Source organism: Buteo buteo, chromosome 13, assembly GCF_964188355.1.
Source record: "Buteo buteo chromosome 13, bButBut1.hap1.1, whole genome shotgun sequence".
Lineage (NCBI taxonomy): Eukaryota > Metazoa > Chordata > Aves > Accipitriformes > Accipitridae > Buteo > Buteo buteo.
Window position 1 is genome coordinate 32,173,359 of NC_134183.1, and position 13,740 is coordinate 32,187,098.

Genomic DNA, 13,740 nt, shown 5'->3' on the forward strand with positions numbered 1-13,740 from the left:
AGGTAAAGTAGAAACCCTTGCAGGAAGTTTTCTTTGGTTACGAATATTTCTTTTTTATAAATGTGCTTAAGTAAAAGAAGATCAATTTGAGTTGAGTAAAAGAATGCACAAAGGTTCTGGATTTTTTTAGTTAAGATAAAATGGAACTACAATAATAAGTTTAAATCGCACGACCTTCTTCCTGCATATAAACACTAGCCCTGGGAATCACCTGGGCTCGCTAACAGTTCCTAAATTCAATTTCTGGGCAGAAGCTGGTAAGGTGTTTACAGTGGAATTTATTGTACTATGGAATGTGATTTTTTTCTACCCATTCACAGTTGATTTTGGGGGGCAAGTTGTGTCTCATCTCTTCATGTGGCATTAGGCAGAAGTCTTTTCTTTGCACTCAGTACTTATTTACAGTATCTGTGAAGGGCAAAAGTGAAGAATTTATTTTTATTGATAACAAATATGAAATTTTCACACAGTCACAGAAATTAATTACAACTGAACAGTAGTCATCAGTTTCCTTACCAAATGTACTGCATGCATTTTAGCTCATTTGACCTTGACAAACGTCAAAAATTAGTAATTCAGTAATCAAGAAACAAAAAAAATTGTATTATTAACATATTTTAACAGAACAAAAATAAAGCTTAAGTGAATATACCTCGAATTCATATTTTACCTATAATAATTCACACAAACTAATACAAATTAAATTAATGAAAACCACTTGAAGCCAAGTTTGGGCCATTTGTTCAGTTGAGAATTAGGCTCATTAAATGCTGATATACTGAGCACTGTGATGGCACTGGGTGTGAAAAAGTGTTCTATAACCTCACAAGTTGAACAATAATAATAATAAGTCTTCATCAAGTTCAGGGTGTAAAAATAATTTATTTGCTTTTGCTCATTAAAAAATCAGCTACTAATCTTGATTTTTTTTTTAAACAGCAGCAAACAGTCAAAAACGTGACAATTAAAAAGCATTCAATAAAAAATAAGGCAAGCAGAGTGTAAATTTGTTCCTTAAAAATCAATGCTGTAGCACTACAGAAGCAAGGGTAGCAGAAAAAAACAAACAAGAACTTAATAAAACATGACAATCACCAAGTTACTTCTATTCTATGTCATCACTTTAGCCAAGGAAGCATTGTTAAAGCAGTATCCAAGTAAACCTTTATTTCAAAACTATCAAGAGTAAATTAAGATTTAAAGGCATTCCTTTGAGGGGTGTGTGTGCGTGGAGTGGGGTGAGTGAAGTATGCCATAGTGATGGTAATTTTAAATATCCTATTGTTTCAAGTCTGTAAAACATCATAGACTACTGAAACCAAAATCTTGCAAGACAACAAGCCTTGACTCTACTGTTTTTGATCAGTGATACGCTGTAAGCAGAGTTTCATGTAGGAATTTTTATTGCGTATTTCTATCACTGCATCTCTGACAAGCTCAATGAACATTTGAGGCCAGAGCTTCTGCAAAGACTCATTTTTCATATTGATGTCAGCTGCTTCTTTCACCAAGTTCTCGACATATGTCTGGCAAAATGTTTTTCTCTCCTTGATTTCCTGCATAGGAGAACCATTACACATTGTATAAGACAAAGGAAGAAAAGGTTAAATAAGAGCAAACAAAAAACAACCACAAAAATTTAATGAATTAAAGAACATAGCGATTAGCAGGCAAAGAGGCCATTGCACACTTCCTCCTGTTGGTTTTAAGTTGCATGGCCCAAGGTATAAGTCAAGCTTTTATGAGTGCGGCCACAGAATCTTACTGTATTCATAATATTCATATTATAGTCATTCATTAATTTATCTGAAATCTACTTTTAAATAGTCAGGTAAATATCTTTTAACAGCATTATGATTTTTGTTGTCTTCTGGCATAGCAGTGAAAATTTACAGAAATTATTAGGCACCAGACTACTTTCCTTCTTTCTCTCCCTTCCCAGCTTTTCATGATTATAGCAGAATAGTTGGAAAGTACATCTTGGAAGGTACATGTTCATCTACCTGCCCTAACAAGAACTAAGCATATTGTCACAGGAAAATATGCCAGTATGCAGCCCTTCCACAGGTTACCTGATGGACTCTGACAACTGCATGGTTCCTAACATGTACTACATTAGATACTGAAGGAACCTGAACCTCTAAAAAATAATAAAAAATATTGCACTTTGTGCAACTACTAGCTCCACATTTTAGTCACTCAAGCCATATTAATCCCTGTTTCTATAAAATGCCATAATAAACTTTGAACAGTAAGTTATATTAGTGCTAAATATCTAACTAGTTTGATTTGTGGCACTGTTAAAAATGTTAGGTCATGCTTCAGGCCATCAAAACAGAAGTTTTCTTAAATGAGTGATAAAGCAAAGAAAATACTTTCCAGCTGTTTCATCTAAAAAAACCAAATTATCAATCAGTGACTCAGACTGTCATCTTCAGTGATAAACTTATTCAATCACATTTATAATGTTAGTTTACTGCTGATGGGCAACTGGCATCAGTCTTTTTTGCCTATCTTACTCTTCTTTTGTGACATCCTGTAATATCTGCTGTCACATACATAATGCTGTTACAAAGGACAAGGTGTAAATTTCTGCACTGGGAAGAGAAAACAATGTATGTATTTAGTGGACTGTACAAATGCCAAGCTTATTTTATTAAAGTGCTTGTTCCATGGTAAAGGACAAGAGGAACGCTTCACTGTCTTACTCTATGCCATTCAAAGTTTTAAGAGCTACTATCACAGCTTTTGAAACGAAAAAGTTTTTTTAATTTCATCTCTCCACACATGCAGTCACTGTCTCTTTTTTATGCTATGGATCTGAGATAACAAAACCTCAATGCAATAACTGAATTCAAAAAGCAAGTAGCGGGACAAATGTGGGAAGCAGGGTGCATACTGCTCAGAAAGGAGATTGTGGCTGAAAGAAGCATATTCTCCCTGGGAACAATTTTCCTCTGCCCAAGCAAAAGAGTTAGCAGATCAGAAATGCAAACTAAAACAAGCGTGACTGATGCACTTGTCTGAAACAAGCCAGCTTGCAATTTTATTAATAATTAAACCTAATACATTTCCTATATATTTATTTTCCTGTAGCTCATTTAAAGGCTACGAAACAGCTCTTTATTACTCCAGCCTGTGCTATCTCAAATCTTGCCTGAAGGAGTTCTTCACCAATTCATTTTGGGATATACTTTCTGACTTTCCAACTCCATTAGAAAATCCTAAGGTGCAATAGACATTTTTCTTTGTAAAAAACTGTGCACACTTCTTATATTTTACTAATGCAGGTACCTTTTGTTATGAACATAAGGCTTGTAGGTGAGAATATATTTCTGAGACTGTGGCACTGTTCAGGAACCACTTCACTAAAGACAGAAACTGACAATTATCCAGTATTCTGGCAAAGATCAGACAGATGAAATGTTTGATCATATGTGTATATATGGTAAGCAGTGATATTTTAAGACCACCATTCTCAATAGCACAACTGAAACTTGATATATAGACAAATTCCATGAGTAGTAGCCTAAGGTTATATAATAGAGGATGAAAGTATTTCGTATTGATATACGTACCTCAAGCTTTTCCATATGAAAGTCCTTTGTCATGTAATTCAATGTTGCTCGAGTTGTGCTTTCCCCTCCACTTCTGTTATCACTACTTTCCTCACTCCCAATCCCAGATTTCTTTCCCTTTCCCTCCAGCAGATAATGGAATTGCTTCCTCCTGTGAAAAGATGATAGAGATTTACAGTTTTAATTATTGGAAACTTTTTTAAAGTGCAGATGTTTCTAGTGATTGTGAATTTTTTTTCTTTTCTCCCTTTGAACAGATACTATATGAACTTTCAAGTTTATTGCATGCTCAAGTTACTCAAAATACATACAACCCTCTGTTAATTTGCTTCTATACAACTGACTTTTTGACACATATCACATAGCATCTCCTAAATAGGAAGTCCTGCAGCTTAAACTTATTAACTACATATCACAGAAGACTAAAAATATTTTGTGCACCTTTTTTCTTACAGCACCAACTCTTAAATCTGTTGACTGTTATAGTCACCCACTATAAAACACCCACTAAAAATAGACAGTCTTCATTGTGAGAGTCCATAAATCTTCACCAATACCAGTACAATTGGAGAATTAAACAAGCAGTACATTTGTGTGGATATGCCTTTTAATCTTAGTCAGCAGACTTCATACTTCTGTGAAAATCTCTGGCTACGTGAATCAGGAGATGCTAATATTTCTGCAATAAGCAGAGAACTTACCTTCTGTAAGATGTTTTTTGTGAAATTTTTATCTTTTCACCTAGAAAGAATTTACCATGACAGTGTGCAACAGAATTAAACGATACATTCTGGACAAATTCCAGTTCCGTTCATTCTATTTTACCTAGATTCTCCAATTAATGAAAGCATGCGATAATGTGGCAGCTCAGAAGATGCTACATATGCCAGAATGCCAAAAAGCCTTTCTGCCATTACAATATCGTTTCCAGTAACCTGTGAAGGAAGGGGGAAAATGAAAAGAAAAAAGAAAAGTTAAGTTTCAGAACTAGCACATTGATATTTCATTATATATGTACATTGAGAATTAACTGAAATTTGTTATACAGAACACTGCATACAGATCTGCTCCAGGCATATCTTCAAAACATAGATTTGCTTTTACTGGCACCTTAAGCGTACTTTAAAAGAAACCAAATGAGGTACTGCTGCTTGTTTTATTTCCTGTAATTCTGGAAACTTCAATGTATACGCATGCTACCCTGTGCTTCACGACAGTCTTCATGAAAAGAATATTATAATAATTTCTTACATTGAGTATCTGAAGGCCAGACATGTTAATTCTGCTCCATACTGCATGCACTTACAAAGGTCTACTGGAAAATTTTTGATCAAGTTATGCTGGAGAAATGAAAAGATTCTGGGCACCCACATGTGAAAAGAGAAGTTATCGTCTCTCTTGTTTTGGCAGCATCATAGAGAAGGCTTAATAGAAACAGAGGCTTTAGAGAGGAAAAAAAAGGGGGAAGAAAAAAAAAAAAGAAAGACTATTTTCTCTGTATTTTTCTCCCTCCCCCCCCCCCCCCATAAGTGTTCCTCCATTATACTTCTCTAAATATCATCCATACAGTTGTTGTCAACACTAAGTTACAGATATCTCTTTAATTTTCAATAGTTGAAAAGTTTTCAAAATTAATGTTACACATTTCAATTTTGTATAAAGAAGGTGGAAGGGGTTTATTTTTTGGTAGTGATTGTTGTTTTTTGTTTGTCTTGGCTTGTAACCTCTGGAGACCATGGCCTGTGTTTCTCCTGCCCTGATGGCCAAACTATGAACTGACTTCAACTGCCAGAAGTTTGTTGGCACGGTTTCCAGACTCCTGGCTTTCCAGTGAGTGCAGAAGAAATCTTTATGATCATCTAAATCTGACCTGGATAACACAGGACAATGAAACTCACTCAGTGACTACTTAACTTCTAGATCAAATTTAATTTCCGTTCATCTTATAACATATTTTTGGAAAGCAATCCTTTATTAAATAAACTTTGATACTCACAATAGTTACTAAGTACTTCCAGACAATTTTTGTGTTCTGTATTATTCAAACGTGCGAGTAAAATGGAATTTTGATCCAAATTAATGTAATTTTACTATATTCTTGTTTAATGTTTATAGACTATACAATCTACCTTTGCCTAAATTACACTGCAACAGCATAATGCTGGGAGAAATTCACCAGCAAAAACATAGATCAGGAAATTAGAAATGTAAAGTCAATTCCATTTTCAGTGTTTAGATTTGCTCATTTTCACTTAAAAATTTTTATTTAGTAGCCTAAGAGTAGATGACCTCGCTGAATAATCTGTTAACAGAAGCAAGGTCTAAAACAAAGAGCACAGAAGGCAGCTAGGGAAACAAAGACCAATGCAGGCAGAAGTGTCTGCTGGAAAAATAAGTGATTTTAATTTATTTATTTATGTTAAGAGAAGCATAAGGACCAGGTCAACAGAGCCAGCAATGCTGAATACACTCTCTAGTTCACAGAAACTCGTGTTCTCTATCTTACTCCAGTACCTTGTTTGCTCCATTAATCACAAAAAGATTATAACTGTAACATCACATAAGTTTAAGTCTATTATGCCTGCTACTTGGCAAGTACAGAAAACAGGCACCAATTCAGTAAATGTGATGCATCTGTTATATTGTATGCCATACCACTTGGTATAAAGCATTTTGTAGAGTTTAGTAACTTCAGACCTTGACAACTCTTAATCTGAGATCAGTATCACTGGGAAAAACTTCAAGTAGTGTATCTCAATGAAAAGAATTTGCTTCTTCACAGTTAGTAAATGTAGCTGTTTGACAAGGGAACAAAATCATTGTTAGGGGGAGACTAAGACTCAGCTTCTAGCCTGGAACACAAGTGGAATGGAAGAGAGAAGCTGGGGAGAAAATTAAAAAAAAATATGTATAATGAAGCTTTTAAGTTTAAAAGTGTTAGAGTTATGCAATTTATTTAGTTAATTCAGTTAGTATATATTGCTTTTACTCCCCAATTATATGTACCCTAGAGCTGGCAACAAAGTAGTCTTCACAAACATTGCACACAAATGGTAATCAGAATAGCAGAATATGCACATTTCCCTTTCCATCATCAAACTATTATTTAGGGCTGATCTAAGGTCTGAGACCACACTTCAGGGGTTTGTATTCTTCACATTGAAACAGGATTTTCTTTTATGGATTTTAAAAGAAAAGGTAATATACATCTGCAAAGCTGGATACCATGACTTCTGCCGTAGACTAATGAAAAACAGCAATCAGAGCTCATCTCTTTCTTCTGCTTGGCTGTGGCACTTTTCAAATGATTAATGACACTAGGAAAAAATTTCTGTATGCACATCTTCATATAGTGTGGTCTGGCTGAAAAAGTTTGTTGAGGACAAAAATGTTCTTCAGTCATATGTATTTAAGATTTGATATATGTCATACATAAAAAGCATGCTGTGCTACATGTAAATCCATTTACTAAACCCATCCCCAAGCACTATTAAATTCAAAGTTTCTCTTCAAAGACTGAATTTGATGACTTTGAGATAGTAGCAAAAAGTCTGCTTAAATAATTGTGAGTTTTTTTAAATCAACTTTGATGGGCATTTTTTGTAAATTCAAAGTTATTTTAAAAGTTCTTGTGGGATTACTACCACCTTTTTTTTTTTTTCTTTTCAAGATACTGTGCTGTTGGAGAGAGTCATATTTGCCTTCATCTTTTCTCATCCTTTCCCTGATAGTTAATTCAGGTAAGCTCTTTAACCCAACTCCTGCTCTTCCATGCAACTAATGCATGTTTTACAGAACTAAAACCAAGTAAACCACAACATTCATGCTATGGCTGTATCAGATAACAAGTATCTAATCCAAAACATATGATGATGATGACCAAATTAAAATACCAGATCTACACACTAAAGCTATGTATTATTTTTGCTCTAATTAACTTCCACAACACCACTTCAACTTATTTAGCATTTAAATTGAATACACATTAAAAGACTGTTGCATCATAACTATTCTCACTCCCTTTATGATCAAAGCCCAAGTATAAAATAAACATTTTATATGCTTGAATAAATTTACTTTCAACTGATGTAAAGGGGAATACAAAGTACAAAGAATAGCAATATTAGTGTCTTAACTTTCTATTTATTTAAACATAAAATACACACCCAACAAAAAAGACCACACTAACAATCTTGTACATAGCAAGCAGGAGGAAGAAAAAAAATAAAAATCTATTTGACAGACTTTTTCCTGTGATAGGCTTAAAGAAGAAAATATGATTTTAGCTATATTGTGTAACACTGGAAGAAATAATCACATACTGTAAACTACTAAGTAGTCTGTCAAATGCACATTTTTGCACAAATATTCAGTGTCAGCACTGTGATCATTTTGAACATAATGAAGTGCTTCTTAAAAATCAAAAAATTGTGCAGTTTAATTTTTTTTTTTTAAGTTTTTTTGGGGGGGTGTTTGTGGGAATTTTTTTTTTTTTTTTTTTTTTTTTAGAAACACATGCAGAAATAATAAAAAAAATTCCCTTCAGGTAAATCCCAACCACTCAGATATAGATATGGACTGTCATTTGCAATTGCAAACATCTGAGACAATACAACATTTTTATGGCAACTAAGAATCTTATCACCATTGTTAATTATAACACAGTACAGGTAGACGTAACAAATGCACAACACAAGAAATACATGGTGAAGTTGTCTTAAAATTCCCAGCCCCCAATACTGAAAGGACATTAACAGGGTTCTGCTCACTTTATTAGCAGTTCATCTGCTTTTTTTAAAAATAATGCTAATTTATCTTGTAAGACCAACAATAGGAAGGAAGCAACACTACCCTACCTTTACTCCATTTATCTTCTGTAGATTAAAATGATTCAGTCTAAACAGAACATAGTATTTCCACAAAGAAAAGTTGACAACCGGATTTCCCTGAGGATCAACTGTCAACTGTTCAATGCGATGCATCTGGGCTAATGCATTGAATTGCTGCAGCATCACGAGATTTGTCTCCTTAAACTTCAGGTGCTTAAAAAAAAAAAGTCAAACCACAATAAATTCAATAAGGAAACAATAAAGAGTGGACACTAATATTTTCAATGTTTCAAAAAGCAGTGATACTACTTGAACAATGTTTAATTCTGCAAGTAAAGCAACTGCAACATCCACACATAAAAATAAGTACAATATATGTTTTTAAATATTCTGCTTTTTTTGCCCATGGTAGGCTGGCATTCAGTCATATCCTGCTCACTCTTTGAACCATGCCCTACACTAGTGCTCCTATGAGCATGATGTATTTGGCTACACGGTAGCATTACTGAGGGAAGGGGAAGGAGGAAAAATTGATGGTGAAGATAAAAATTTAGTTGAGATTCTGCTACCCCCCCTAAGAAATTCTCCCCCAACAACAGAACAATTGCTTCATTGAGATAGATCAATTTGTCTTAAGTTCCCCATGAACTCAATTAAACCATTAATTTCTGTTATACTCAAAACATTAATAAGAATCAGGAAGCTCAAGAGGCATATCATCTGAGCAACAAGTTGCTTTATATATGTTATCACTATTTTACTATTTGCTTCAAAACAACTGATTTAAATGTCCAAGAAAAAAAAATAGAAAAAAAAGTAGTACTAAAGGGACATCTCACTTATGTTGTTTTGCTTCATCAAGAACTGAGGAATTCCAAAGGCTATACTGATTTAGCTAGCTATTCCCTTTGAATTTTACCTCTCTCTTTTTATCCTATCAACTATTTGATCTTTGAACTCACAACACAAATGAAGGTCCCCTGATACCATGAATCCATAACAGTATTACAGAAGAGCAATACTGTATTTACACATCAATTTTCCAACTTAAAAGTAATCAGCTAGGTCAAAGGAATTAAGAGAAATAATAACCAGTCTGAAAAGAAAACACCATCCTGTGTAAGTATGTAAATTTAAGTCTTGATTTTTAGGAAGTTTCAAGTTAAAGTTGGCATTATAGGGTAACACCAAGCAAATATGTAATTCACAAACCTACCTATTTATATGAAAGCACTCAAGGGTAACTATACCAAATTAAGGTTCTATTAGAGAATACATATTCCATAGCTGTTCACATAGCTGAAATCTGAGGCATTCTTACCACAGAATTAGGAAATTTTATCTTCAATTTTGTTAATGCTTGAACAATTTCATCAAATTCTATGAACATAAAGGAGACTGTGACAATAATTCCAGCTGTTTGAACACTCCAGTTTCGATCCAGGCACTCCAGCGCTCCAGCACCATACAAGCAAAGAGTGTCTCCTTCCACTTCCACTAAATGAGACTCAAGAACAGACAAGCCTTGTACTGCACTGCTCAATATTGTATCAAGAGACCTGTGGAGGAAATAAAAATGCAGTGATATAAATGAGATTATTTTGAGGTAGTAACATCATTCTATTAAATGACAGTCCCTTCATTTATCAAAACCCAACTGTCAAATATGATTGCATTTCTCAGCATTCATTCCTTTGCAGTAACTAATCTTGTTCAAAAACATTAAGGGCTAGAAAATTCTCTTTCCGCCAAGTAACACTGCAAATGTTCTACTTCTTTGGCAGAAAGGCTTTGGGTGTATTTGAGCTGGATAGGGGCAGGGGGAAAATATTAAATAAAGAAAGAAATCATTCATTTAATAATCTGCTTAAAAATTTTAACTCAGAATGGTAATATATTTCATGTTGCTTTAGATATGTAAAAACAATTTCAAACAGTCTATTATTAAAGCAAAGTCACCTTCACATTCTGTTTTCTACATGAAATGTAAAAGTTATGACATGAGTCATCACTTTAAGAACAGACAGTTGCTAAAACCAATCCAGGATAATGCTATTCACAATACTGAACAGTTATTTTTGTTCTTGAACAAGAGTACTACTCCTTCCTCAAACCCATATGTCCCATTATCGGATCAGGATATCAGGATTCATTATTCTGCTTAGAGATGAGAATAATCTTGAGGATTAAACAAGGATAATAAGCCATAACTAATAGGGATGAATAAGTGTTTCTTTAAAATAATGGGATCTTTCCAAGTCACAAGAGCGATTTTAAAATAAAGCAATAAATCCAGGTATTCTCAACTCTCATCTCTCTGCATCTTAACTTCCAACATGATACACTCAGCTGACTGGACCTGTAGTGCACAGAGAATTCAAGATGAGCACAAATCACAGGTTTAGAAAGTTGTGTAATGATTGTTACTATTTTATTCTTTACTACCTTCCTAGTATTTTTAATCTAGTTTGTTTTTTTGACTACTAGTGACCACTTGACTGATGTTTTCTTGACAAAATCAACCAACTCTAAGCTTTCACTCTTGGCTGGAAATGTTGAGAGTTCATCAATTCATATGTGAAGCTGTACTTACTAATTATGCTGAATTTCACCTGCCATTTTATTGCTTAGTCACTCATCTTGAAAATATCTTCTGAAATTCTTCACCATTATACAACACAGTAGTAGATCAATGTCAATTTTAACTTAGAGGGGATTAAAGAACAACACGGCTTCAAGGCAAAAAAAAGGCAGTGTTATCTACAGCTTCTTAATTTGAAAGCACAGGGCCACATCTTCATTAATCCATTTAAGCCAATATAAATTCATGATAAAGATCACTATCACACTTTCATTTCTCTAACCAGTCATAAAAAAGAAAAATTCCAACTCTATGTCTCCAGTTCAGAAAACTAAATGCACTGTAATCTGCATAAGACAACTATAATATATGCAAATAAAGCACATGGTTTATTTTGTTAACATCTCGGGGAGGCTGAAATTTGATATTTCATTAAACTAACCACTTTGATTTCTACAACATATTCTACAAATCTTAAACTACATATACTTTTCACAAGAACATGGAAACAGATTTTATGCGTTATGTTTTACTACTGTAGATTTGACAAAAAAATCCTAACATTTGTGGTCAGGAAACTACAAGGAATAAACCAACTTTAGTCACTGTATCCAGCATAAGCAGAGATAGAAATACACCAAGATCTTTCCTACAACTCCATGGAAAAAGTCTTAATGTTACTTAAAAGCATGATTTCTCAAGCAATGAGAATCTGTTCATTTACAGGATGATGCTCAAGCTACCATAGTTACATTGACTTGGTCACAGGGGATGATTACTAACACTCAATTAAATTGTGAAGAAGCCACAAAGGCAAGAAAGCAGTGGCTAAACATATGTTCAGGGGAAAGCTTTGGAAGCACAAGAAGGAAAAGGATTATAGCAATTTAAAAATACTAAGAAAAAAAATGTTTCAAAAGATGCAGCACTCTACTGCATATAAAAACCAGGTCTAGCCAATACTAGACTGAAACTCCAATGGGTTCTGTTTGTGAGAGGCAAAGACTTCTTGCCTGTACCTGATATTTCCAGTGTTGATTGGGCACAGCAAGAAGCTGTACTTGCTACTGAATTCATGCAGCCTATTTTTTCAGCCTTTTGCCTGAGGTAGCCAGGTTGAAAGTGTGCTAGTCTGGTTTTAGCCAATCTAAGGCACATCTTGCTCATTAAATTCTGCATTTGGTTTTTAAATTATATAGAATGCCAGATGGCCACCTTTTAGATGTAAATAAGCAAGCCACAAAGTGCACCACAAAAATAATATAGTTATATTTTAAACCAAAAATGCAAAAGTTATCTTTGTTTTATTCCTAAAATAATTTTTCCTAAGTCAAAGAACTGCTATTGTTAAAATAGCATGGGTATGAAAGGTGTCCAATAAGAGATGCTACTGTTCAAACTAAGAACATTAAATCAACACTCAGTTTATGAAAGGTCTTGATACACAAAGAGGTTACAAACATTTGTAATGCTCATACATCCTCATTTTATTCATTTCAACTGAAGGCAACAATCTAAGCTGTCAAGGAAATGAACAGCCTTAAGAAGGCTCAAGAATTCATACTTAACATTTCTTACAGATATGAAGACCTCTCTTATTTAGCAAAATCACATCATAATTTAGCTTAGACAGTCAATAAGTTGCTGTTATATTACTTATTTAATATATATTACTTATTACTAATGGCCAACAGGTTTAATCACAAAGTAAAACATCTTTTCAGGATTAATTTGGATATATTACTTTTGATAATGAAATACAGTGAGATGTCAGAAGTGAGAAGTAGTAACCTGGAATATAAGACATGAACAAGAAGTGTTTCCCAATAAAATACCTGCTTTCTTCAGGAAATACATATGCAGCACTGCCATTGATCTGACAGGGCTCGTTATCTTTATCTTGGTTTAAAGAAGCCACAAGAGCTATTCGATTCTGCTGTATCTCCCACTGACGGGCAATATTACAAATAGTTAACCGTTTCTTTTCCTGAAACAAGATATAAAAGTCATAATAAGTTATAACAGTGCAGTATCAACACAATTGTTTATTCTGAAAGAAATGTGCTGTTTAATCAAAACATTTTAAGCGTTTTAAATTGAAGAAGTGATAGTACTGGTTGGTGGTTATGCATTAAAATCAGTGCACCACTCTAGTGCTATTTTGCATAACTGCCAGCAAACGAATGATTTCACAAAATTTGCAGTAATAGAAACAAGAAAAGTAACATAATACATCCACAACTTGTGAAAGAATAAAGTTAAATTATTTGTTTAGATAACCACAGAAGTCTCATTTTGACAGGCTGGAGCTGCTTGTAATACTTCTCCCACAAAACAGGGTAGACTGCTTGGACCTTCCTCCATGCTGCTAGAGTGACCCTAGCACTTAAGCTAAAACAGTTACACAATTGCTGTTAAGTCTTAGTAGTAATTGCAACATAGTCTGCATGGGGGAAAAAAGTTATCTTCTGAAAAACGTAAAAAGTCCATTTCATAAAAACAGAAAATGAAATCACCTTTGTGATAGACACAAGGACTACAACAGATCTAAGTTCAAATATTTTGTAATAGTTTAAGTAGTTTTTTTATTCTAGACAGGTCTTGTCAATGAACCACTATTTCAGAAGTCTATTAAGTACTTGTTCTTGTATAGTCGTGCAAATTGTGTCAGTTACCTACAATTGTATATGGAGGTTATTATTCTATTGTATCATATAGAGATATATGGTTTAATACATCTAATTTAACATAC

At 33.9% G+C, this 13,740-nt stretch overlaps 1 protein-coding gene across 4 annotated transcripts in view; it reads right to left on the reverse strand.

Moving 5' to 3' along the window:
* Positions 1-427: 427 nt before the first annotated feature.
* Positions 428-13,740, reverse strand: part of LRRC49 (leucine rich repeat containing 49) — a 52,896-nt gene continuing 39,583 nt past the window's right edge. The window contains exons 12-17 of one of the 4 annotated variants that reach the window (XM_075045414.1): positions 12,824-12,975; positions 9,729-9,966; positions 8,435-8,620; positions 4,404-4,513; positions 3,579-3,729; positions 428-1,556 (exon numbers count right to left, since the gene is read on the reverse strand). In XM_075045414.1, the coding sequence (XP_074901515.1) occupies positions 1,350-1,556; positions 3,579-3,729; positions 4,404-4,513; positions 8,435-8,620; positions 9,729-9,966; positions 12,824-12,975 (1,044 nt within the window). In that variant the 3' untranslated portion in view covers positions 428-1,349. The remainder of the gene's footprint in view (positions 1,557-3,578; positions 3,730-4,403; positions 4,514-8,434; positions 8,621-9,728; positions 9,967-12,823; positions 12,976-13,740) is intronic. The other 3 variants (XM_075045415.1, XM_075045416.1, XM_075045417.1) reach the window with 3 other exon arrangements.